We start from the raw sequence: 27,209 nt of genomic DNA, 5'->3' as shown, positions 1-27,209 counted from the left end.
ACTGGCCTACCACTGACATCAAGATAACGTACACAATGACTTAATACTTGATGACTATTTGCATTGGTGCTTTCATCAGCCATGTATGCAAATATTTTAAATGTGGTGAGAGAGTTCTTCACTTTTTCAACTGTTGAGTCTTTCACTGTTGTACCACATGCGTCTAGCCAGTCTGTTGAATTTCTTGCAGAAAGATAGTGAGCATTTGCTGGTCTTGTTCGGAACAAGAGTTCAACTTCAGGATGAACAAGTGACAACGCATTTAACATTGGCCTCCAGTTTGTAGTGTGTGGTATCTCTTGCTTAAATAGAAAGTATGATGCCAAGGCCATGTTTGTTCGCATGAACTGTGTTGAGTAACAGCCTCATTAACACTCACTGGTGTTGTCCTTGGTCAGTGGAAACTCACAGTTCAGAGGTGCTTTCTCATGAGTTCACCTCCCAGGTGGGGGGGCAAGAAGGCACCTTGCTCACTCCTCCAGCTGCTCACTGTTCACTCTGTCCATTGTTGTTCATTGTGCCACCATTCACTCCACTGCTCTGTTGCCAATGGCCCTGCACAGTCACCTTCTGCTGCCACCTGCCACTGTGACCTATGCGAGTCCGTCTCTTTAGGTTCCACCCAGGCTCAGTGATTTCAGCTGAGCTCTCAGTATGGGAACCTCACTGCTAGAGCAGACTGGGCCATCTCTTCCACAGAAACACTGTCCCACAGCAGGTCTAAGCACTTAGACCTGATTATCAGTGATTTCAGCTGTAGTGATCACTTAACAGAACAAAATACTCTCTATGGAGCCTAATCAGCTCTGTCTTTAAACAGTGGAGAGGGGCAGGTCAAATCGTACTTGTGACCCAGATAGACCATCAAGCAAAACACCTGTCCCCCACCGTCTCTCTCGATGCCCTCAATCAGCAGAGGCTAAGTACAGTTCTACTGTCTTTTACTCATACAGTAAGAACAACATTTCTTTACCGCCCTCCCCCACCCCCGGCATTAAAGTGATTTGTAACCCAATCCCAGCCAAAATCTATCACTTGGGCAACACAGCTCTGTTTGCTGGATACCTAGGTAGATTAGGTGTGAATGTGAATACAATCTGGTCCTGAAGCCTTTCCCCCTAATCCCCAGCTCATCTCTTGCTGTCAGGGAGAGCTCATTTAGATTTTACTTACAAATCATAATTTGAAATTATTAGGTTGGCCAACGTCACCAAAATGGATGCACTGACATGGTCATAAAAAACAACCTCTGTATAAGGAAGCTAGTCTATGTTCATACTTTTCAAAGCTATTATACTTTTTCAGATACATGTATTTTATCATGCACTTTATATGCTTTTAAAGTGTGTATTAATGTTTCAACTTCAATTCACATTTCCAAACAATCACTAAATTGGCAACACTGCATGTAACTAGTTCACAAAACTGGGGGGGGGTTGGGGAAATTCAGGGGGGGTAAACACCCCCATGGGGGGGTGTAGGGAAATCCCTGTTTCTGTCGACCTAGCTACCGCCTGTTGGGGAGGTGGATTAACCACAGCAACAGAAGAGCCCCTCCCGTGGGCGTAGATAGCGTCTATACTGAAGTGCTAGAGCAGCGGAGGTGCGAAGCCCCGGTAGCCTTTCAAGTGTAGGCGAGCCTTCTATCTGAAGCTCCATTGTGCTAGGCACTGTACAAAATGCTGAGCACTCTCAACACCCACTGAAGTGCACTGACAGAAGGCAGTGTGTGCATGGTGCGGGGAAGACCAGGATTGGAATAGTAAAGAGTGGGGGTCACAAGTCAGGCAGGGGATGGGCTGGAAGAGCTGTGAGAGAGGCTTGCCCAGCCGCTGCCTGCCCTTTAGCTGGGCCCAAACCTCTTTTATGCATCCTTTACTGTCACACAGCAAAGCCACCGTTCAAAAAGGAAAGCTTGAAGGAAGATATTTACTGCATGTCGGTCCACTGAGCGCGTTTTCCCCTCTCTAACCAGGATGCAAGTTACTACATTTAAAATCCAACAGCAGCCTGTGCAACAGAGCTCAGCACCTGGGCGGAAGCGTCTTCCTACGAATTAGACGCACAATAAAAATAAGTGCAACCCAGCGATCTTATTGTAAACAGGAACGTTCTATGGATCCCCGTCTTCCTGCCTCCAACAGCCGGTGTCAGCTGTCACACGTGCCCTGAGCAGAGCTCTGTGCATGCAGACCCATCTGCTGTAACATTTCAGCAGGGTGCACATTTCCCCAAGGGCCAGGGTAACGAAGAAGAAGGCTGACAAACTGCAACTGGAATGAATCGATTATTAACCATTTCTTCCTGAAGGCACAATTCCTACAGCCCTGGCTATGCTGCAGCCGTCGCGCTATAACAACTGGAGAACACTTGCTGCTGCCTTAAGCTTGAGAATTTTCGGTGAGGTTAGTTTTATCCTCGAGATGTGCATCCGTTGATTCCATGGAGTGCAGCAATCAATGCCATCAAGGGCAGAATTTGACTGCTAGAGCCCCTGCTTCCTTCCACTCTCCGGAGAGGAGCCTGCACCTGGGGGGCAGTGCTCCTACCTTGGCATGCTCCCAATCTCCCTTAGACTGTGTGGGTAGGCTGTAGGGATCTGATCTGGCAATGAGGTGGGGGCTGGACACTGTCGTTTCCTTGTTCAGCTCCACCCACTCCACTTTCCCGCATTGTGGAACATGCCCACCATCTGCCAATGGGCAGAGGGGCCCTACTAATGTTGCAGGCTGAACGAGTTAGCTTTTTTTAATATCCTACACCAATTCTCAGAGGTGCAGAGTTCCTGATGCTCCCACTGACTTCGTCTGCAAAGAGGTACTAACACAAAATCCTTTCACGGCCAAACAGCAGGAGGGGACAGCTCTGGTGCAGGGGGATGCTGTCGACACAGAGTTTGGTACATTTACAAAGCCTGGGTCCAGATTGGTTTGTGACCCTGGAAACACATGAACAAAAAGTGAAGTTCAAAGCTGATACCGAAGCAGAGTGCAACCACAACACAGAACGTTAATATTGAAAATTAAGCTTGCTTGGAGTAGCAGGCACAAAAATGAACTCACATGGGAAAACTGCACTGGACTGTCTACATAAAGACAGATACCACGTAGCAGAGTTTGAAATACTGGGAACGGAAGCCCCGTATGTGCTTGGGCTGAAGTGCAGCTGCACATGCAGATGATCAAATGGTGCATAACTTGTCCACTGAACAGGATGCAAAAGAATTTGATGAGGTGGGCAACAGCTGCCACAAACCCCAGCTACCTGTGCCATGCAAAGTCCCATTAGCATTGAGAGCTAAACTGGATTGCATGGCAAAATGAGATGTTACTGAGAGAAAGCAGACACCAGCTGACAGGGTCTCACTATGGTCCCAAGGTAGGGATTTGTATAGATCCAAAAGATTTGAACAGGGGCATCACATGTAGGCCTTAACGCACAAGAACAGATGCGGAGGTGATGCCTTGACTTCAAAATGCAGGAGTATTTTCAGATTTGGATGTAAGCCAAGGATTTTGGCAGATTTTGATAGAGACCGTGCAGAACTTTGCCCCCTGAGTCTCTCTTTGGTAGCTGTGGCACCTTAGAGACTAACAAATTTATTTGAGCATAAGCTTTCGTGAGCTACAGCTCACTTCAACGGATTCATCCAATGAAGTGAGCTGTAGCTCACGAAAGCTTATGCTCAAATAAATTTGTTAGTCTCTAAGGTGCCACAAGTCCTCCTTTTCTTTTTGCGAATACAGACTAACATGGCTGCTACTCTGAAACCTGTCTTTGGTAGCTATACGTTTAGACAACTTCCCTTTGGGATTTCCGTAGCACCTTGGGTGTGCCAAAGCATCCCTGGCCCAGATCTTCAAGAATCTAGATAAGGTAAGATTCATTGTTCATGATCTGCTGATTTTAGTGTGCCGAGGGAAAGAACCTTGAACAGAACAGGAATCAGTGCCAGGGTGGGCTAAATGAGTTTAGTTACCCAGGACAGCTAGTGACACAGGCACTTGACTGGACTTAAGAAAAGTGGAGGCAATTGGACAAATGGAAAGACTATAAGCAAGGAAGCTTTGCAGAGATTCATGGGTATGTTAACATAGCTAAGCCAATGCATCCCTAATTTGTGCTCAGACTGCTGCTTGAAGACACCTAGAATGCTGCTGGCAGGGCTCTCAAGCAGCAGAAGTCACACAAGCTCACGCAATCACTGACCATGAAATACACCAGGAGCAACAAGCAGAGGCTCCACTGGTAATGCATCCACTTCCTAGCCTCCCAGCGGGTCACTGCCTTTTGGAACACAAAGTGGCCATGTGATCAGAATGCAATGGGAGTGTCATGGGGTAGGGTATCTGTGTCCAGCCTGGAACCAGCCTCCTGGGAGTGACCCATTAATGGGCTGGGCCCCAAGGACTCAGACAGTTCCACAGGGGCAGGCCCCTGGCCTCCAAGACTATGAGACCAGGCCTCCTGCACCAGCGAACCCATGTCAAGTGACAGGGATAGTCTATGTCAGGTGAACAGTTCCAGCAAATAAAGACCAGTGTGTTACCAGCACCCCTGTGTGTCAGAGCTTTATTGCAGCTCAGGCTTGTGCCATAACCATAAGTGCTTGCTTCCTCCATTTGTTATAGAGCAAAGAGCCAGATGTTCCAGAGCCAGAGGACATTGGAAAGCACCATGGACTCAGAACTGTCCCAGGCATCGTGAAGTTCCAGGTCACTAGAGGCTCCGGTATTTGTTTTTCACAGTGTTCCTTTGTATGATCTTTCATGCATTTCTGCACTCACTCTATGCCAGGCTCTCTGGCAATGGAAAAATCGAAGTGGGTCTAAATTCCACGCTACAAGTGGGCCTGCTTTGTTTGTTCAGGTGTAAATAAATCCAGCACACGTGATAAATCCAGTCAATGAAGCTCGGCACTGAGATGTTTCGAGCACGCCCAAATTAAAGGAGCAACAGAGCCTCTACCAGCAAAAATGCTGCCTTCCATGTCCCTGCTTTTATTTGCTTCTTAGTTCAAAGGTGTTCAGTAATTATCAGCAAATTTAACTGATGGTGCATCTCAGCAACCCCTTTTGATCTTTCAGGAGCTGCTCAGGGAGCACTGCTGCCAACTTTTCTTAGCCCAAAAGCCTGGTCAGCCTGACAGCAGGGTTGTTAAGGCCAGGGGGGAAATGGGATAAATACCAGAGATGGAGATGGATTTCCCCTCCCCACCAGTAAAAATGAGAAGTACAAATCAACAGGCAGACCAGAAGGGAAATACAATTAAACCTGCTAAATGTGAAGTAAAGTACTGCTGCCCTGAGTCTGATACACTCTGTGAAAGGTATGAATTGCCTCATCCATCTCTATGTGCCTCATGCCACCAGCCTTCCTCTCGGTGCCCGAGAGGGGAGTTCGACCTCCCTGTCTGCTGAGAGCGTGGCGTGCTCATATGTCATGCGCCAGTGGAAGTGCTCAGCTAATGCAGAGACCGGGGAGGGCACAGAGTGTCTGCGCTGCCACCTTGAACATGGACCTCGCGGCAGCTGAGAGATAACCCCCCAAACAACAGGGTGGGTTTAGCGTGCGCCCAAGCAGCTCAAGTCTTCCGCCCTCTGGGAATCATTAACCCATGTATCTGCTATCACTGGCTTTGCTGTTTAGCTGATTACTGTGCGTGCTGGCTCTCTGTGCCTTGTTCTGGGAGCAGCCTGAACATGCTAAGACACACACACAAGCCCCAGGAACATTCACAACAAAGTTATCTTGGTTGCTCCAAAAAAACCTGTTTCTAATTATATGCTGGCATCAAAGTCTCCCTGTGACTTCTAGAAGCCTGGCTGTTTGGAGATAAGCAGTGAAAGTCCATGTTGGAGCCCCATGCCCCCTACCCAGCTATGTCACACCCAGGAATTGCTGCCAGCGAAGGACAGCAGGAGAAAGTCGGCAGAAGGAAAGTTGAAAAGACATTTGAACTTAGGGAAGGACAGTGAGAGATACCTTCTCTTCACAGCTCTGCCAGCGACCCTCCATGCAACCTTGGCCAGATCCCTTAGCTTTTCTGCACCTCTGTTCACACAGCTGTAAAGTGGGGATAATAATCCATCTAGCACTTCCTTCTGGCCATTCCAAAGAACTTTGCAATAGTGGCTGGGATTGAGCCCAGATCCTTCTGCTCCAGAAGCACAGGCCCCAACCACTGGAGCTAATGGAGAAACTTCATTAGCTGATGGCAGTATAGGGCCTCTGACACACATTTGAACAGTTCTGATTCCATTCAATGAAGGGCAGTGGTGGCACATACACACTACCCTTCTCTTACCAACTTCACAGGCCATCACAAAGATTGACTCGTTAGCGGAATAAAGTGCCAGGAGGCCTTCAAGTCAGAGGAGTTGCAGAAGGGGACAATATGGTTATCTGGTTGTTGTTAAGTGGTCAGAAGGGTTGTTAGAGTCTATTTAACTAGCTTCCCTTCCATAGTCTCTAGCCCCCCCTACAGTTCATCCGATCTGTATTTGGAGCAGTGGTCAGGCCTGAGAGAGACTTTTGCTTTTATAGCTTACTGAGTGACACCAAGACAAAGTTCTTGGCTGGCTGGTGTGTGTCACCTGGAAGGGGAGTAGAAACAGTGAGAGCTGAGATGCGATTTGTTTTTGGAATCCTAGGCTGCATGCCTTAGGAGCCGGCTCTGGCCCAGAACACAGGGGAGCGAGACGACAGGAAACCAAGCCCCAAGGAACCAGTGGACTCCTTTCTGGTGGACTTGCTGCCATGCAATAGTCTGCTCTCAGGGGTGCTGCTGCCCCTGCTCAAGAGACGGGTCACCTAGGATTACTGTAGCAGCTCTGCAATGACCCTCTTTAGAGCCCTGACATTGACCTAGATATAGGGCAATAAGCCCTCTGGTCTGGTGGTGCTTTGCAGTTAGACTGGACAGGCTTCTCACTGCTTGCAGGCCTTCTCTGTGTGCACATTTGACGGCATGACAACATTTTGGGACAATCTCGTGCTGATGATCGATGGGGCAAAATGTGTCCAGAGCAGAGCTGGAGGGCGGCAGGGGAGAATCAGATCCATTCATTAGTCAGAGCTCCCAGTCTGAGTCACTGCTGCCTGTGGGGTCTTATTATTCGTCTTTCACAAGCACTTGGACAACACTTGGGAGTTGGGGAAAACACTTAAAAATTCCCACATTTGCAGGGATTTTAGCACTGATGATAGTTTGTCTAGAAATTCCTACCTGAAAAGACGTTATCTGCCATTCACGCTGCTATTCTACCGCTTGAAGAGTTTCAGTCATCCAGGTAGGGAGCAGAAACTATTCTGGGTCATTCGGGGATCGGTCACACATCGTGAATAGTGGATCAACAGGAACAGCTCACAAACAACCCAAAGAGTGGGAGAAAGTGATTTTCCTCATTCTGCTTTGCAAGTGACACTTAAGGTGGCATAAAACCAAAATTAAAAACACAGAGAAGTTTGGGGATAGGAAGCTGAGGGTCATGAACACCTGGAAGAAGCTACCAGGTATATGTGGGGGGAGCACCAGTATTTAAAGGAATTTACACATAGGGTCGATGATATTTCTGATTAGATCTCCTGAAAAGCAGGAGTCAGAGGCCAGGCCATGTGTGCCTCTCTCTCTAGCTCCTTCCAGCCAGTCTCCCTGTTTCTAGCTGTCATGTCCCTAGGTATTATATGCTGCAGCCCTAGAACAGAATCTCTTGCTGAGAGTCTAATGCACTAAAACCCTGCGATGCCTTAAGGTATTAAACTGATGGACAATTTGAGGCAGTGCTGTTTATCGTGAAATTATCATGCCCTTGATATTCTGAGGCTATCAGCTGCATCCCCCTGTGCCTCAAAGCATCTCTGTGATTAGATGATTTCCTTGCAAGCACGGCACCTCACCATGCACCCTTGCTTAATCATTCTCTCTGAAACACCCACCTTATAACTGACATTAATCTTTGTGCAGTAGCCTGCTGATAACAATGCTGGTGCTTGCAGCCTGGCACCTCCCCATGCCACGAGAGTTATTAAAGCTGCTAGTTTTCATCTCCCTAACATTGGCCTGGCTTGTTTTTGTCCTTTGACTCAGCCTCCTTAAAGGCCCTTAGAAGTTACAATTCTCCCTGAACCTGTCCCGACCATGGGGAATGAGCCAGTGGGCAGCTTCCCTAAACCTCAGGCTTTCGAGCCCCCCATTCAGTGTGTGGCATTCTCACAGTTACCAATAAAAGTGGAGCAGGGAAGACAGCAACAGGGAGTGTATGTGAGCAGCCAAGGCTGAGAGCAAAACAGGTACGACAAGTTTGGGACCTACCTGACAACAAACACTGGGTTGCACAAAAACCACATTGACAGATAGAGTGTGCGTGTGTGTACGCACATGAGAAACAGCTGTGTGCATGTCCAGACCAGCTGTTTGGAGCTGTCCAAGCCAACCCCAGGGCTGCAGCGCCCCCAACTACATACATGCACATTTTGCACACGCTCCTTCCCCAGACTGGTGGGCCTGTGGAGCACAGAGTCACATTGCTCAGCACCTTCCCCAGCCAAACCAGTCCCCTTGGGCTGTCAGGGCAATGGCTGCAACACAGAGGAGCTGGGGAAAGGAGGGGAAACCTCGACTCCAGGGAGAGGAACCCCCACCACATGGCAGCCTTGTGATACTGGTTCACCTTTCAGTAGGCCCACATGCCCTATCCAAGCTCAGGTCCCTATGTGCTAGGCATCGTGAACACACACAGACAGCACCTGCCTCACAGAATTTACCCTCTCTAACTAGACAAGACAAAGGATGGAAAAGAAAAGATGATTATTCCTATTTTACAGATGGGAAACTGAGGCGTATAGAAATTGAATGACTTGCCCAAGGTTACACAGGGAACATATAGTAGCGCTGGGAACTGAACCCAGCTCTCTTGAGTCCAGTCCAATGTCTTAGCTATTAGACCATCTTTCCAAGCACCACATCATAGGGCATTATTGTGAGTGTAACAGGGAGCAGCAGCCTTGTGGTTAAAGTGCCAGACCTATTAGATCAGGTCATAACTTTGGGGAAGTTCCTTCACTTCTTTGTGCCTCAGTTTCTCCATCTCTGGGACCATGATGGTTGCTACGTCACGCAGGCTCCGTGAGGTATCATCCATTGACATCTGTAATAAAAGCACTTGGATGGAGGGTGCTCAAGAAATGAAAAGCATTGTTGTTATCCAACTGGCCAGACAACATTCAGGGTGACCTGGGAAGTGAAGACAAGGGAATTTTCACCTTGGATAATTCCCCTGCTTTTGCTGGAATCCTCCTTGCTGGGCCGGAGACCTGGAGGGTGAGCTCTCCTTGCCCTTCATCAGTATGTCCCAGGCTTTCCGGAGAAGATCTTTTTAGCTCATGTGTTTGAGTTAAACAAAGAATTTAAATAGTCTGATTTAAAATTCCCTTCCCAAGAGCTCAGCTTTGAGTCGCTTCTCTCCTCATCATCCTATAACCCCACTAGTTCTCTGGTCTTCCACAGAGCCCCCGCAGCAAAGACAGAGCAAGAGAAAAACCAGATATTTTAATATGAAAGCAACCAATCCCTGCTCCCCCACCCAAAAAATCCCATATCCCTTTTCCAGAAGAGGGGAAAAAAATCTTTCAGGGCTTCTCTCTACATTAGAAAGCAACAAAAATGGAGTTTTCTTGTCCTTTACGGAGAACCTGTAAGGCAAACAGCTACATTTCCTCTTGAACATGTCAAGCAACTTGAAGGCCAAGTCACTAAAATAAATAAATCCCAGGTTGTTAAAACCTTTAAAAATTATTGTGCTGAGAAAAAGGGAAAGTCTGTTCCAGTTACAGCCCAGCTCCTGGCTTTGCTGTGCACGCTGGTGGCAGTTTGCGTAGATATGGCCGATTTGCAGTCACGGGAAGCAGCATAAATAACAACCCCAGACGACAGCAGCTAAAGATATTACAGACAGAGGACGCCAAGGCAGGGGAGGAAAATAAAGATTAGGATTTATCGCAATCCAAATATACTAGCCCCAGCAAGATACTTACATTTAGAACTAGAACTGCTAGGAGCACAGAGGAGTTTCGAAAGCTTTGTATAGCCTGTGCATGCAGGAAAAACACTGCTAGACAGATCCATCAGTGAAGTGCAGTCACCTCTGGGTTGAAAGGTGGAAGCTGTTCCGCTGTGCACAGTGCCACAGCCCAGCCATTTCACATAGGAATGAAGTGTGCCCCAACTGAAATGGTATTTAGGCAGGAATATGACCAGGCTACATTTATCTATCATCTAGGTGCTGCTACATTCCCTGTTCATGCAAAAAGAGCCTTCAAGGGTCCATTTTACATTACATCTGATGTGGCATCAGCCACAGCCCAGCACCCCCTACTCCCATTGCTGGGGTATTGGCTTCAGTATGTTTCTCTGCTGCCTGCCCCGGATAACAGGAAGGAAGCTGGAGCACAGAGGGGAAGGGAAAAAAATCCAAGTAAGGGAAGGGCCTGATCCTTAGGATGGCAAGAGTCTAGGTGTGCAGTCCCCAGCCACTACCAGGGTGGGTAAGCTATAAATACAACGACACAGACAGACAGAGCAGGGGACCAGGAGTCAGAACATACCTGAGTGCCAGCTCTGCCAGGGAGGTGTTAGGTGACCTTGGGCCAATCACATCAGTTAATTAATGAAGCCTGTACCTCAGCTTCCTCATGTGCAAAGCAGGGGCGACTCCCTCCCTGCAGGCTCCATTGTTTGTAAAGGACTTTGGCCTTCCCTCATGAATGGAGCTATTGAAATGAAAAGCCCCATTAGAGATCCCTGCCACCCCGACCTCCCTCGAATGCCACACACCCTGACTATTGCAGTTGCAGCCCTCTTCATGGCCTCCCCCATCCCAGCTGGCTTGCCTGCAGCCTGAGCAGACTGCTGCCACCTGCCGTCTCCTCATGCATGATGCCACATTCCTCCACCCGCAGGCACCTCCCTTCTTGTCAGGAGCCAGCTCCAATCTGCCCTCCTGGGTTTTCAAACCCACCCTGCAGCCAGGCTGGGCCCTCTCTCATTCCACTCACCTGCTGCTCCTTCCACTAATTAGCCCTGCCTTCCTCTCTGCCCAGTCACCTGCCTCACCTCTGATGACCAGAGAGCATACCCCTCTGCAGCTCGGCCCCTGCCGGCTGCACAGCCTCCCTGCATCAGTGATACTCAATCTGTTTTGCACCCCAACCGTGTCCCCCTGCTCAAGCCCTCAGGATCCTTCTCTCTTTCGGAGGTGGTTTATTTATTTATCCATATCACACATCTCCAGAGACAGCTTGCATGTTGGGACACACCAGACAAAACACAGTTAGCTTGAGCTCTGTGTCCAGGGCATGACTGCACTTAATGGGGACTCCAGAGATCAGAGTACCAGTCCTAGTTCTGCCACAGCCTCCTGGTGGGACCTTGGGCAAGTCATTTGAAAACAATGGGAGTTAGGTGCCTAAATATCTTTGTGAATCCCACCCTTAAGCCCTCTCTGCCTCAGGTCCCCCATCTGTAAAGTGAGGACAATCATCCTCCTTTCTCCCCTGGCTGCTGAGATTGTAAGTTCTTTAGGGACTCTGTGGGTTTGTACAGCCCCTAGCACAGTGCAGTGCTGGTCTCCAGCAGCTTCTGTGGTACATAACAATCAACAACAGCACGTCATTGTTACCAAACGGCTTAAATCCTGAATGCCTGACGCAGCTTTTATTCTGGCCAGACTCTCACTGCGACCAATGGGAGCTGCCGATGCTGTCAGTGAATTAAGCCCCGCAGCCTCCCAAGGAGGTAGGGCCTTACTTTTAATCCCTCTTTTACAGATGGGCAGATTGAGGCACAGCATGGGGCAATGACTTGCCCAAGGTCACCCAGGAAGTCTGTGGCAGAGCTAGAGGCAAGCACAGGACAACCTCCCGCACGGGGAGCGGGGCTTGCCTTCCTTTCTTGGAGCCAGAGACTGGCCACACTCCGGCAGGAGCAGCGCTGTCAGCCTCCTTGCCTATGGCACACACTGGGGACAAGCCTGCTCTGCGCCCCCTCTGCCCGGCACATCAGCCCGGCTAGCGACACTGACCGCTGGGCTGCCAGCAAACATCTTATCTGTACTGTTGTGTAAACAAGGCCCACCCAGTCACGCCAGGCCCCTGGCAAACCCCTCTTCTGGGGCCAGGAAGGGCAAGGGCTCAGGATCTTTACTGGGAATTTCCATGTGACAGCAGTGAGGGCCAGCAAAGATGAGATGATAACCATGGAGTGCTGGCCCGCCGGCCTCTCCCTCCCCCAATCTGGCCTCTATGCCACAGAGATCAGACTCCCTTCCTCCTACCTGCCACCCCCAGCACTGCCCCAAACACTGAGCCCGGCCTTCTCCTTAAACAGAAACCAGCACTCTCATAGTGGTCTTACCCTGAACCTCCACAGCTTTTCATCCCGCCCCAATGGTGCAGCCTTCCAGCTGCCTCACGCTTCCCAAACACGACAGCTTAACATATCCCCCCAACCGGTTCCCTCCATTCTGTCCCCTGCTGCCTCCCACTTGCTGGGAGCCCTCATGGATCTCCCAGACTAACTTGCCTTCCTCCCTGCTTGAGGCAGGCTGGAATAGGGCTAACCCAGACCTGACCTCCTCCACTTATGTATAGATTAGGGCTGTCAAGTGATTAAAAAAATTAATCACGATTAATCGCACTGTTAAGCAATAAGAGAATATCGTTTATATAAATATTTTGGATGTTTTCCATATTTTCAAATACATTGATTTCAATTACAGCACAGAATACAAAGTGTATCCTGCTCATTTTCTATTTATTTTTGATTACAAATATTTGCACTGTAAAAATCAATTCACCTCATACAACTATTGTAGTGCAATCTCTTTATCATGAAAGATGAACTTACAAATGTAGAATTATGTACAAAAAATAAGTGCATTCAAAAATAAAACAATGTAAAACTTTAGAGCCTACACGTCCACTCAGACTTAACTTCTTGTTCAGCCAATTGCTCAGACAAACAAGTTTGTTTACATTTGCAGGAGATACTGCTGCCCACTTCTTGTTTACAATGTCACCTGAAAGTAAGAACAGGCATTTTCATGGCACTGTTGTAGCCAGCGTTGCAAGATATTTACGTGCCAGATGCACAAAAGATTCATATGTCCCTTCATCTTCAACCACCATTCCAGAGGACATGCATCCATGCTGATGACGGGGTCTGCTCAATAACGATCCAAAGCAGCATGGACTGACACATGTTCATGTTCATTATCTGAGTCAGATGCCACCAGCAGAAGATTGATTTTCTTTTTTGGTGATTCGGATTCTGTAGTTTTCGCATTGGTGTGTTGCTCTTTTAAGACTTCTGAAAGCACGCTCCACATCTTGTCCCTCTCAGATTTTGGAAGGCACTTCAGATTCTTAAACCCTGGGTCGAGTGCTGTAGCTATCTTTAGAAATCTCACATTGGTACCTTCTTTGCATTTTGTCAAATCTGTAGTGAAAGTGTTCTGAAAACAAACAATATGCTGGGTCATCATCTGAGACTGCTATAATATGAAATACATGGCAGAATGCGGGTAAAACACAAAACAGGAGATGTACAATTCTCCCCCAAGGAGGTCAGTCACAAGATTTATTAACGCGTTATTTTTTTAATGAGCATCATGAGCATCATGGAAGCATGTCCTCTGGAATGATGGCCAAAGCATGTAGGGGCATACGATTGTTTAGCATATCTGGCACATAAATACCTTGCAATGCTGGCTACAAAAGTGCCATGTGAACATCTGTTTTCACTTTCAGGTGACATTGTAAATAAGAAGTGGACAGCAGTATCTCCTGTAAATGTAACCAAACTTGTTTCTCTTAGTGATTGGCTGAACAAGAAGTAGGACTGAGTGGACTTGTAGGCTCTAAAGGTTTACATTGTTTTGTTTTTGAGTGCAGATATGTAACAAAAAAAATTACATTTGGAAGTTGCGCTTTCACAATAAAGAGATTACACTACAGTACTTGTATGAGGTGAATTGAAAAATACTATTTATTTTATCATTTTTACAGTGCAGATATTTGAAATAAAAATAATATAAAGTGAGCACTGTACACTTCCTATTCTGTGTTGTAATTGAAATCAATATATTTGAAAATGTAGAAAAACATCCAAAATATTTAATACATGTCAGTCATTATTCTATTGTTTAACAGTGCGATTAAAAACTAAATTAATCGCGATTAATTGTTTTGAGTTAATCACATGAATTAACTGCGATTAATCGACAGCCCTAATATAGATCTTGCTCTCTCTCTATATCTATATATCCCGCTCCGGCCTCGCCTCGTAGATGGCTCTGGAGTGGATTCCAGGCTGCAGTTCATGCAATGGGCTCCCACATGCAGGTTCTTCTTCCACTCAGTTGATCAGGGCCAGTGCTTTTGGAGCAGGAGGAGCCACAGGAGACTTGCCCAGGACTAGATCTGATCCTCTTGCTCCACCAACCTTTCTGCACCCTCCACATCCCCAAAAACCATGGCCCAAAACATTCCAGTGGTTCCTATGGTATCTATTACTTCCATCCTGGCCTGAGATGCCTCAGTAGCTCCTGGCCCCTCTGCTACCTGCCCTCCCCTCAGAAAGCCTGCCGACAGGTGCATTGAAGCAGCTGAGTGTGGGTGAGGGGTTCTCAGCTATTCTCTGATGGATCCTGGCAGCCTCACACACAACTCACGTCTGTTCAGAATGGTTGCACTCCCTCCCCAGAAAGCTGCAGAGGCCTGGAAATGACCAAGCTAACCATAGTCTTTGCGGGTCTGAGCTAAAACGCCCCCTTTAAGCAGCACTTTGCTTTGGTCTTGAACAGACTTCCCCTCACGCTGCACCCCAAAGCTGCTTTCATCATGGGTATCTGCAGGACAGAGGGGCACAGAGCATGGCCACTGGCCTCTGTAAGAGCAACAGGGCATCGGCAGTGTGCTTCCAGGCCTGGCTCCCTCGGCAATGGACCTTCAACTGAACAGAACTGTCATCTGAGAGAGCCACTCAACTCTGGGGACATCTGCATCTGCCTTGGAACTTTACAGCTCCTTCAGCCCACTTGGGGCCAAACCCCATTCTGATCTGGGCACAATTCCACTTTGAAGAGGTGTAAAATGAAAGTATCAGGTGCAAGGCAAGGGAGTACCGGATCTCTCATATTTAAAGGGGCATTACACACAAAGCAGACTCAGGCATTGCTCCTCCTGCCAATTCCTCCCTCCAGTTAACCCAAGAGCTCAAAGTGGATTTCAGGCCAGCAGGCTAAGTCTCACCTCATTTTGTACAGAAACCATGCAACACCACAGATGGTCTCTGCCTGAAACCAGAGTGACACCGGGCTCATTCTGAACAGGGTCTGGCCTCACTCATTAACATGATGGACTTCGTAGGGTTGCCAGGTGTCCGGTTTTCGCCCGGAACACCCAGTCAAAAAGGGACCCTGGCGGCTCCTGTCAGCACCGCCGATCAGGCCATTAAAAGTCCAGTTGGCGGTGCAGCAGGCTAGTCCCTACTTGTCTTGGCACCGTGCTGTGCCCCAGAAGCAGCCAGCAGGTCCGGCTCCTAAGCGGGGGGGCCATGCAGCTCGGCATGCTGTCCCCACTCTAAGCAGCAGCTCCAGACACATCTATTGGCATGGAACCTCAGTCAATGGGAGCTGGGGGGGGGCGGTGCCTGTGTACGAGAGCAGCGCGCAGAGCCTCCTGCACCCCACTTAGGAGCCGGACCTGCCGGCCGCTTCCGGAACGCAGAACGGTGCCAGGACAGGCAGGGAGCCTGCTTTAGACCTGCTGTGCCACTGACTGGAAACTGCCCAAGGTAAGCCCAGACCCCAACCCCAAGCCCCAGCCCTGAGCCCCCCAACCCAGAGCCCCCTCCTGCACCCCAACCCCTCATCCTCAGCCCCACCCCAGAGCCTGCATCCCCAGCTGGAGCCATCGCTCCCCCCTGCACCCTAACCTTCTGCCCTAGCCCAGAGCACCCTCCCACACCTTGAACCCCTCATCTCCAGCCGCACCCTAGAACTCATACCCCTTCCTGCACCCCAACCCCCTGCCTTAACCAGCAGTCCCCTCCTGAACTCCGAATCCCACAGCCCCATCCCCCAACCTGGAGCCCCTTCCTGCACCCCCTACCCCAGCCCAGTAAAAGTGAGTGAGGATGGGGGAGAGCGAGCCACCGAGGGAGAGGGAATGTAATGAGTGGGGGAAGGGCCTTGGGGAGGGGCGGGGCAGGGGCCGCGGGGAGTGGGCGCAGCTAGGGTGTTTGGTTATGTGTGATTAGAAAGTTGGCAACCCTATGGACTTGTAGCACAGATAGCGTGAGCTTGGAGTTAGGGAGGAAGAAAGGATGGGCAATGTTCTGGCCTGGGAATCAGGAGCTCTGCCATGGACTCGCTGCATGACCTTGGGCAAACCATTTAATCTCTGTGCCTCAGATCCCAGTCTGTCAAATGGACATAACACTCCCTTTGTTGGTCATGTTGACTTAGATTGTAATGTTTGGGGTAAGGACTGTCCTTTACTCTGCATTTGTACAGCACCTAGCCCTGATCTTGATTGGGGTCTTTAAGTGCTATTGAAAAACCAGTAAATATTATGAATAATGAGATTATAATGAAACAGAGCCATCTCATGAAAGGAATGTAAGCCCCGTGATCATACTGAAACACACAAATAAAGAACACAGAGTTAAGGCCTCTTCTCCAGATGTCTCACCCTCTCTCTTTCTCTCTGCCCCATTGTGTCACCTGGTTTTCTATCAGGCCAGGCAGCAGCCATACAGTCAGCTAGGCTGTTGGAGCCTAAACTCTGAATACCCCTGCTTTGTTTCCAGTTTAGGCAGGACCCTTGCTGCGTTAACATAGCCCCTCTTTGTTAGTTTACTATAGAGATAGTAGCCAGAGTTCAGCAAGGGGGAAAAAATTAGGTCACAAACAATGTTCTCATTGATGTTCAAGTGTGGGAGAAGGGCAGGGCAAGAGGACAGTGCAATTGGGACACAAGTGAAAACTGCTCCCCCATGGCCACCATCTCACGGCCTGCAGATCTGAGGGGACCTTTTACAACGTCTCCCTCACAGCATTCAATTCCCTCAGCTCAGCTCATGACTGAATGTGAGGCTTCTGCTGTTTTTTCTTTACCTAGTGTTCCTGATGGATGGAGTAAGGCACAAAGACTATCCCCCGGGACTCCCAGACTAAGGATCACAGTCCCTTGGAGCACAAGGTCATTCCAGATCCCATTTCTGAGACTAATCTACTGGGGATTCCCTTGTGGACGTATGGAGTGTGCTTACCCCTGGCAGAGCTTGCTGTCCTGACATGCATGTTGATGTTATTATTGCACAGCCCCCCAGAGCGTGCTACCAGCCTCACAATCGGGATGACAAAAGGCAATTCCCTCCCCGCAAAGAGTTTACAGACTAGCTTCCGGAGAACTTGCTGCGGGGCCATCTGGAGACAAAGACACCTGTCAGGCAGCTGGAGAAGGGCTGAACCCAGAGAGCCGGGGCCCTGGACACAGTTAGAGCACCAACTACAGAGTGAATGCTATGAAAGGATGCCAAAAAATAGGGATGTTTGGGCAGTGGGTCGCGGGGGGAGGGCACTGTAGTGTGGAAGAAGGGAAGGGGAGAGATGGAGGGGGAGAGACAAAAAGAGAGCTCTCTTCTCTTTTCACTCTCTCTTTTCTTCCTGTTTTTCTGTCCCAGTTCCCTCTCCCCTTCCCTTCCCAGAATCAGCATTTAGTCACCAGATCTGAACCCCCAGGGTTTGCTGCTATTGTTCTCATCCAGTTTGGAAGGTAGGTAGGTCTCACCTTTGTCTCCCACTCCGAGGGGTTCATGCTCCATGCAGCCCTGGCAAATCCCGCCCTGTGGACGGGCACCCAAAGTCACCAGGGCTTGAGGCAAGGGGACCAAGCAGCACCAGCGGTGTGATACATGCAGGCTCGTCCACTCCAAAAGAGACTTGAGACTTGTGGATCATTGCACACAGGACACCTAGTATCAGCAAACTGTTCAGTCATCACCAACGCTGGCTGGATTTGAATCACCTAGGGATGAAAGGCTCTGTGTCCCCTAAGCAATCCCCGAGCTAGCCAGTCCCCAAGGCTCAATATATACAGACTCTTGACACAACAGTTGAAGTTTGAAGTTAATGAGAGCAAGGGGACTGGACCCTGGGTCTCCCCCCCCCCCCCAGGTGATTGCTCCAACCTCTGGACTATAGAGTCTTCCTCACTTTTGCTCGCTCTCTCTGGCCTACTGCCTGTCTAATTATGTATACACAGAGGAACAACTTCCGCAGGAGAGACCGAAGGCACAGGTGCCGACTTTCGAATGTGCTGGGGGGTGCCACCCCTGCGCTACCTCTTCCCACCCTATTCCACCCCTCCCCCAAACATGCCATGTCCTAGCTCCTCCCGCTCTCCCCCAGCACCTCCTGCATGCTGTGAAACAGCTGATTGCGGCGGGTGGGAGGGAGCAGGAGGTGCTGATTGGCATGGCCCACCAGCGGGTAGGAGGCGCTGGGGAGGTGCTGATGGGGGGGGCTGCCGGTGCTTTCCCTAGGCACCATTTTCCCCATGGGTGCTCCAGCCCCAGAGCACCACAGAGTCGGCACCCATGACTGAAGGAACCCTATATCAGAACATGCCATTGCTCAGGGGTTAGAACACCCCCATCTAGGAGGATTTGAACAGGGGTCTCCCACCTTTCTCCACCTCTGCTGAGGGGGGAAGTGAACCTGGGTCCCCCACCTCCCAAGTAAATGCTCTAACCCCTGGGATGAAAGTTATAAGGTGGTGGGGAGGCATCACTTCCTTCTCTCCCCCTAATTTTGAATGGGAGTCGTTCTGGCAGGCAGCCTCTGAGCACACCTACTGAAGAGGGCCCCCCCACACACACATTACATGATCTTCCCCTGGATCGCAGAGCACTCTGGGGCTTAAGCGGGAGATAGGCTTCCGGCCACCAAGCACAAGGCAGCAGTGGACATGCTTGGAACCACAAACAAAGGCACCGTTAGAACTTTCACACTGGAAATGCAGGTGCCTACAGGGTTTGGTGGCAGTTCTGTGGATCGAGTAGAGCCTAAAACTGGGACTTAAGTGCCTAAGGCTGGGGTTTAGGCATCTATGTACCTTCGTGGATCTGTAGGGGCAGAGAGGCACTAGCCGAAGGGCCTTGGAAGGGGCAGAAGAGGACAGGACTAGATTTCCTAGCAGGCCTCAGCTATGGCACTCAGTATTTAGCTCTGCACTTAACTGAATTTGTCCCACACTTTGGTTCAGTCACCGGCTGTGGCTATTATTTCCACAGGTTACTTTGGTCTTTGCATGAATTAGATCTGCCTCCGTTAGATGTAATTAGACTGTAAGATCTTCAGTGTCGGGACAAAGGTTTCCTAGATGTTTGTACAGCATCTGGCACAACGGGGCCTGAATACTGCAATACAAACAATAAATTATAATATTCATCCCTACTTATTCCCAGTTGCCTGCTGTTCAGATTATGTCTTGTGCTCAGATACCACAGCGATGGGCACAGTATAAGAACATGAAAAAATAGAGAATGGGTCTCAACCCTCAATCCCCAGTGAGAAAAGTATCCCATGTGGACCTATCTGTCCTTTGATCACTTATTGCACAATCAGCCATTTAAAGGAAAAGGGAACCGTTTTGCTTAGTTGAGGAGCTTGAACTTCCACAGTATTTTACAGCTCTGGTCTGGCACCAGCTAACGCAGACACAGCTCCTGCTGTGGCCCGTGGCAGCTCCCTAGCCAAGAAGCAACATTTCAGCTGTTGCTGGTTATTAGGGTTGAACATATGAAAACAAGGCGCGCACGCGCACACACACACCAGCATGATGAGTACAGGATAGGACAGGACTGGATGGAGTTTTCATTTTGCAAAACCAGGGCTAGCTCATCCACAGGGTCCATTTGGGCCAAACCACCAGAGCAAAAACGGGGGTTGGATAAAGCATGATTGAAGTACCACTTTCTTCACCTAGAGAGTCGCCCTTTGTTAAGGTTCCATTTATAATAAGGCAGGTTAATATCACAGGTTAATAAATGAGGGGATAAATATGTTATAGACAGTTACAAGGTAACAGTAGGTGTTATAGGTAGTTATAAGCCATTGGTTATAAGCAACCTCTCACTGTGCTAGATCTGTAACAATCTATAAACCATTTATTAATCACTGATTAACCATTTAAAAACTCCTTACAAACAGAACCTTAATACAAAGTGAAAAAATATACACATTTCACAGTGAGAATGGTTTCTTACCCTGTTGATTTTCATAGCCCTATGCAGAGCAGAATGGTGGAAATTTTTGTTTAAGAGCTTGTTGAGTGAGCTCTTTGCTAGGTAGCCAAGCTTTAAGATTCCCTGTAAAACGTTATTTGCCAGTTCTTGTGGGTGGAAGTCAGACTTCAGGTGGTTCTTGATCTTGATCCCTCCTTACAAGATGAACACACTCATCTCTTTTGGGTTTATTTTCAGGACAACTGATGGGGGGAGGGCAGAATTTCCTGGCACAACCCCCAGCCATTTCCCACTAAATGCTTTTTGGAGGGTTGGCTCAGATATTTGTTTGTCTTAACTCTGAATAACCGGGTTGATAACGGAGAAGGGACGGCCCTTCCCCTTGCACCAAACACTATCAGATGGAGCTCTGAACAATGTCCCATTGGCACTCTGACAAAGTTACTGTGATCACACTAACAGTCACAATGCATCAGCTTCTGTAGTCATAACATTCTCTGTACCCCCTTAGTGTAATGGGTAAGCCAGGCTGGGACATGCTGACAGAAGATTTTAGCCCAGGTAGAGTACTGGGCCCAATTCTCCTTCCACTTATGCTAGTGTAATTCAACAGTAACACTACTTAAGTCAGTGGATTTATGCCAGTATCAGAGAGTAGATTCAGGGGGAAATCGAGATAAGGCTACAGATTACTATCAGAAGGCCCTAAAGTTTAGATCAAAGCAGGGCTATTAGTTCCCAGACCAAGTGCTGGAGAAAGAGAAATTTGGTAAGTTACTATTTGGTTTGATAAACATCTGGGCTCCTACAGAATTAGACATGAGTTTCCAAAAGCTACTGCTTAGCAGCCCTGTGGGACATGGTGACCTAGACTGATTTGCTCCTGCCTGCATAATGTACTGTAATCACCCTGCTCGTTCTGCTTTCCCCTTGGGACTTCCAAGACATGCTCTTTATTTCTGAAACCTTGTTGCACCCAGCCAGGGAATGCCTCCTCAAGGGCATGCAGTTAATAGCCAAAGACTTCATCACAGCTGAGTGCACAGCTATTGTACCACGCTTTTGTACAGCGCTGGCTTTCAAACCCTGTAGTTACAGTTGGGTGAGAGGGAGGGTTCTGGCAGTTGCTGTACAACCGTGTCTCCAAAAGAACAGACATCACGTCCCAGTGCATAGGTCTCAGGAGGATACTGGTGGAGATCTATCACTCCCTTAGTCTCCCTGTAACGCTCGGAGCCTGTCATGTCGCACCCCATGCTCACACATGATTGGTGTCAGTTTCTTCAACAGCTGCTGCGAGTAAGACATGCTGTTCCATCACCTTTGATGGAGCTGTTGACACTGTGACATCAGTGGCAGTGGAACGTTCCTAACTGTGATCTCTAAGGAAGTCCTTGGTGTATCCGGGTAATACCGTTAACAGGGTAGGGGCAGGAGCTGGGGATGCTTGTGTCAGGCATGGCTTCGCAGCGTCCCTCCATGAAAGGTCAGGAAACGTCTGCCTCTCCTGGCAAGGCTAGTCAGGATTGGAGTTCTCTCTGCATTTGATTCCCCTGACATTGGGGCTCCTCATTCTTCTGGCTGGGCTATGATGGTGGGCACCTCACTGTTCTGTGGGATGACAGAGAGGAAAGCAGAAGCCTGTTAGCATGAGCAATAATTAGAGATGGATCCCAAGTGGCTCCAGGTCCAAACTTCTCCAGAGTTTGGTAGCAGCCAGATCTCAGAGTCTGGTCCAGACTTATCTGGGATAATAACACTGTTAATAATTTGCCTCCCTATATAGTGCCCACTAAACCCAGCTCATCTGTTTTGTTACAAGAGAAGGTTTTGTTTTTTCCCTCTTTTGGAAGAAGCTTTAAGCTTGATCATGACGACTGACTTTGTAGACCAGCCAAGACAAGGGGAGACCTGGATACTATTCCCTGCTGTTTTCAGAGTAGCAGCCGTGTTAGTCTGTATTCGCAAAAAGAAAAGGAGTATTTGTGGCACCTTAGCGACTAACAAATTTATTTGAGCATGGCATCCGATGAAGTGAGCTGTAGCTCACGAAAACTTATGCTCATATAAATTTGTTAGTCTCTAAGGTGCCACAAGCCCTCCTTTTCTTATTCCCTGCTATGTTGCTGATTTCCTGTAGAAAGCTCAGCATGTTCATGTAGTCCTTCTCTGTCTCTGTTTTCCCATCTATCGAAGGGGAATGATGGCAAGGGATGACACCAGCTCAGGACAGGCCAGAGCTTTGGGGAGGTAGAGTCATAGGTTTTAAGGCCAGAAGGTACAATTGGGATTATCTAGTCTCTTGCATAACACAGGCTGGGTGGAGAACCTCACTGAGTCCTGCATCAAGCCCATATCTTGTGATTGAGCTTTTGTAGGTGTGATGCTTACTGTATGTGCCAGCAAGTTGGATGGGTCACAGTCAGAGCTGCTTGTGGATCAAAGGCCTGTCTCAACTTGGTAAAGAGAAAAAAGAACCCAGTTTTCTCCAGCACATCATGGGAGAGATGTGAACCCCCCCTCGGGAACTTCTGAGCACAAATTCAGGGCTGATGTCCATGCAGCCTCACCTTTTCACACCAGCACCCAGTCTGCCCCATTGACTTCAGATAGGATTTCTGCCCTGTTTTATTTGAAGTGGGTTCTCTGGATTCACCCCTTCTCCCACCACATGTCATTTCCTAGCTTCAGAGGTCGGCTGATGTGCAGGATTCTACTGGAGAGGTCACAAGCTCACCCACCAGCCGGTGCTGCAAAGTTAAAGCTAGCTACCGACTCAGTAATACTGAGGTTAGTTCAGCTAGCTCCTCCCTCATGCCGCTGTCCCTCCTACCCCCTCAGTGTGCCATTGCCCCTCCTCCCAAATTGTTCAGCCTTCCCCATCCCCTCCACCTCCAATGCCTCTCTCCAGCTCCTGCTCCGCCCCCTCCCCTCCTCCTCTCATCCTGGTCTCCCCTCTCCTCTCCCCAAATAGCTCTCAACCTCCTGAGAAGATGGGATCAAGATGCAGAATGGGGGACACATGAACCAAAAGTGCAGGGAAATTAAATTACATAACACATTGGGCGGTAGCTGGGTTCTTAATTTTGCATAAGTGTTTGTTTCCGGGTTATAAGGAGGTTGGTGGGTCTTGAAAAATCACCACAAACTATGTTATGCAATTTATGGACAGCCCCTAAACCATGTGGGCTTCACTCATCTAGCAGTGTGTTTCCTCTACAGCCACTTTCGCGAATCAGCATTTCTGGTGCAAAGAATGTACAGGGCAGCAGCGAGATAACCCCAGGTCTGCAGGGCGTGGGTTCAGATTGGCTCCGGAATAAAGGAACAGGCCTCAGAGAGGGAGAGAGGACAGCCACAGGCTGCTGGAAATGGCCCACCTTGATTATCACCACAAAAGGTTTTCCTCCTTCCCCCCCCTCCTTCCTGCTGGTAATAGCTCATCTTAAGTGATCACTCTCCTTACAGTGTGTATGATAAAACTCATTGTTTCATGTTCTCTGTGTGTGTATATAAATCTCCCCACTGTATTTTCCACCGAATGCATCCGATGAAGTGAGCTGTAGCTCACAAAAGCTTATGCTCAAATAAACTTGTTAGTCTCTAAGGTGCCACAAGTACTCCTTTTCTTTTTTGCGAATCTGAAACCAAACCAAACAGGGGCCTTGATAATAGCGGTGCTGACTCAGAAAGAAGGGTGGCTTTAAAGTTCAATCACTGGGGGACATTTAAGCTCAGTGCAGCAAGACCCTGATCCAAAGTCCGTTGACATCAATGAGGAGCTTTCCATTAACTTCACTCGGCTTTGGATCTGGCCCCAAGAGGTGAAGGAGTGTCTGACTGGAGGGAGAGGGGAGACTTCAAAGCGAATTCACAGGTCAGGATGCAATTCTCCAAGACAGAATTTAGCCAGGAGACTGGGGTTAACACCCCATCCTTGCTGAAACTACCATGCTATGGGATCTTTAACTACACAACATCCAGGATCCTGCTCACATCCCATCCATCAGACAGCATCTCCAGCCACAGAGTGCCCCCAGCACCATGATGGGGCATTCAATTAGCACAGACTTGGGGTGGAGTTGTACATACCAAGTGCCAAATGACACTCCCTTCAGCATCTGGCAGGCTTCTCCAACCAAGTACTGGCCAGGTCCAGCCCTGGGGAGCTTAGGAGAGCTGATAAGAACACAGCAGAGTAGCAGCTCAAATATTCCTTTGAGGCTCCTAGCCGATAGAGAAGGAGACAGCCAAAAGCCTCCCCTTGGAAACGTCTGTAGAAGGGGGAGCAGGGAGAAATCCCAGCCTAGATGAAACAGAACCTTGCAGGCGAGAGGGCAGCAGATGTTCAGGGAACTCAGGGCCCACTGAACATCAGCCCAGGCAGAGGACACCCCACATTACCTGCGTCTTAGACCCCAGGCTCCCCAGGGTTTCATAGATCACATCCAAGTGCTTTTCTGGTAGAGGTGGAGGCTCCTCCTCTTCCGGCTCTGTGGAAGCATCTGGGCTTGCAGGTTGTGAGTGCCTGAGGGACTTGGATTTCTTACACACTCGCGCGTACATCGCCCTGAGCTTCTTCTCCCTTTCTGTCAAGGACTCGTTCACAGCATCCTCCTCCAAGACGAGTTCCTGCCACTCCTGAGGTGACTTCCCGGGGTCCCCCCTGGAATCATCAGCCACCAGCTGCTCCTGTTTGCTATTGCATCGTGGCAGTGTTTCCCCTGGCACAATCTCCTCAACCCCTGCAGTAGCATGGCCTGAGTTCATATTAGGGCCTTCTGCAGTGCCAGCACTTAGTTCATACAAACTCTCTCGGTAGCACATGATTCCTTTATCCCTGATGCTTTCGTAGATTGGACCATATGCATCCTGACGGGAACTAAGCCGCTCTGCAGTCCTTACTTGCATATTCCCTGGAGTCGCTGGGAGCTCCCGGAGCTGCAAAGACTCTACGGCAGGTGAATTTTCCTGAGACACCGCTGGGGAGCTACTTCCCAAGGCACCTGGGGCTGGTGCTCTGGATTCCCTCTCCCCTCGATGGTTTGCTGGAGAGGAGTCCAAATCCTCTGTGTGGCTGGAGCCTCCTGGCCAAGGATGGGCATTTCCAGTGAAGCCATTTGTCTGCTTTTGGGCTGGTGCTCCCGGGTCGCTGGGCAGAGAGCCGCCTGCAGAAAGAAAAGCAGAATGAAAGACTGAGCCAAATGCATGCTCCTCATTTTAATTAAACTGAAGTAGGACAAACGAGGCAACTGCAACAAGCGGAAAACCAGGTGGGTGAGCAAACTCTGCTGGGTAGGTGGAGAATTGCAGCACGATATCAAGCAACGTACCTGGGATGGGAGTGTCTGCACCCTGATGCCCCCATGCATCACTGCAAACTCTCAAGCCCCTCCAGGATCAGTTTCTTTCTCCCTAATCCCTTAGCAACCCTATGACTCCCTGGGTACATCCTAGGGCTAATTTCCTGGGTGCCAAGTCATCTTCAGCATATTTAAGACAATATGCGTCTAGGATGGGAGTCGCTCCGGCTGCCAGGGTGCGACGTGGGAAGAGGGATCCCACTCCCTCTCTCAACATGGCTGTAAAGGATGACAAGATGTTTATTCACAGCTCTGCACAGAATCAGTGCAAGACAATCTTGCGTTAATGCAGTCTTATGGCTAAGAGTTTAAATGCACGAAAATCAGAGTACTCAAATGTCCTGGTCCTACGTCAACCTTCCTTGTTCAAAGGTAGTAACCTTGGGTAGCTGTGCATGTTTTTTAGTGTCAGTTTAAATATGGGCAAGACTGATGTGGGTTTAAATTTAAATTGCCTGATCTGGGTTTTTAAATCCCTGGCCATAGTGCTCCAGCAGCACAAGATGTTTGGACTGAACTTCCTTAATTTAAAAAGGACTGAATGAACACACAAAAATAAATGCCCTGTGGCAGTGGTTTTCCACCATTTCCTTGCCAGGACCCTTCCACAACCTCAGCCCATCTAACTGGAATCCCTGACTGTGACACCAAGTGCCACTGGTGGCCCACTACTCTGAGTCAGCCACTCTTCAGGCCTGACATACTCACTACACCTAACACTGTTGTCAGGCTAATAATGCAAAAGGTGGCATGTAATAGATCACTGGAAGACTCATAACTCACTGTTCATTAATATTATTGTGTGGTGTACAAATGGGTAACATACGTAAAACTACAAAGTTATGCTGAAAATATGTTCTTAGAAGTACCCCACAAGGTACCTCATCCTAGACAAAGGAATGTGGTTCCACCTTCTTGAATGTGTCTCCACTGTAAGTTAGGCAAGATGTGACCAAAGATAAAGAAAAGCATGTTTATATGCAAGGTAAACAAAGCCTTCAAGACAGCAAGTGGGGAAAGATGAATACTTAGCAATCTCAACAGAGGATGGCAAGCGCAGGCCAGGGGGACCTCCTGCATCTTGAAGCAGGGTCAATGAACTTTGGGACGGCAGTTCAGCATCTCCATTCCAGCAGGAGAGAGAAGCTTGGTCTAGGCTTGCTTTTCAAGGAATACGTGTCAAAGAATTATTGGGCTATAAAGACAGGTGGTCTGAATGTCAAATGATAAGCATCTGAATCAACTGATTGTACACAAAAAGAAAAGGAGTACTTATGGCACCTTAGAGACTAACAAATTTATTTGAGCATAAGCTTTCGTGAGCTACAGCTCACTTCATCAGATGCTGTAGCTCACGAAAGCTTATGCTCAAATAAATTTGAGTCCTCCTTTTCTTTTTGCGAATACAGACTAACACGGCTGCTACTCTGAAACCTGTGATTGTACACACTATCACTGTACTATAAAAGTGTATAGAATAAGGTCTTTTATGAAAGCCTGCAACACTCTGGTGATTAACGTCATTGTGAAATGTC

General features: G+C 48.7%; 1 protein-coding gene and 1 long non-coding RNA gene across 2 annotated transcripts in view; one reads left to right on the top strand and one right to left on the bottom strand.

Moving 5' to 3' along the window:
- The first annotated feature begins 1,804 nt into the window (after positions 1-1,804).
- On the top strand, positions 1,805-7,088 carry LOC119852562. The gene is made up of 3 exons (XR_005291724.2): positions 1,805-2,405; positions 3,747-3,876; positions 4,632-7,088. It is a non-coding gene; the product is annotated as an uncharacterized LOC119852562 (long non-coding RNA).
- Positions 7,089-20,139: 13,051 nt separating this feature from the next.
- LOC119853409 overlaps positions 20,140-27,209 on the bottom strand; it is a 51,682-nt gene continuing 44,612 nt past the window's right edge. Inside the window, exons 3-4 of the mRNA XM_043509912.1 lie at positions 24,716-25,479; positions 20,140-21,922 (exon numbers count right to left, since the gene is read on the bottom strand). Of these exons, the coding sequence (XP_043365847.1) occupies positions 21,881-21,922; positions 24,716-25,479 (806 nt within the window). The 3' untranslated portion in view covers positions 20,140-21,880. The remainder of the gene's footprint in view (positions 21,923-24,715; positions 25,480-27,209) is intronic.

Source organism: Dermochelys coriacea, chromosome 3, assembly GCF_009764565.3.
Source record: "Dermochelys coriacea isolate rDerCor1 chromosome 3, rDerCor1.pri.v4, whole genome shotgun sequence".
In the NCBI taxonomy this organism is placed as follows: Eukaryota; Metazoa; Chordata; order Testudines; family Dermochelyidae; genus Dermochelys; species Dermochelys coriacea.
The sequence above is the reverse complement of the archived record's forward strand: the minus strand, read 5'-3'. Positions and strand labels throughout refer to the sequence as shown.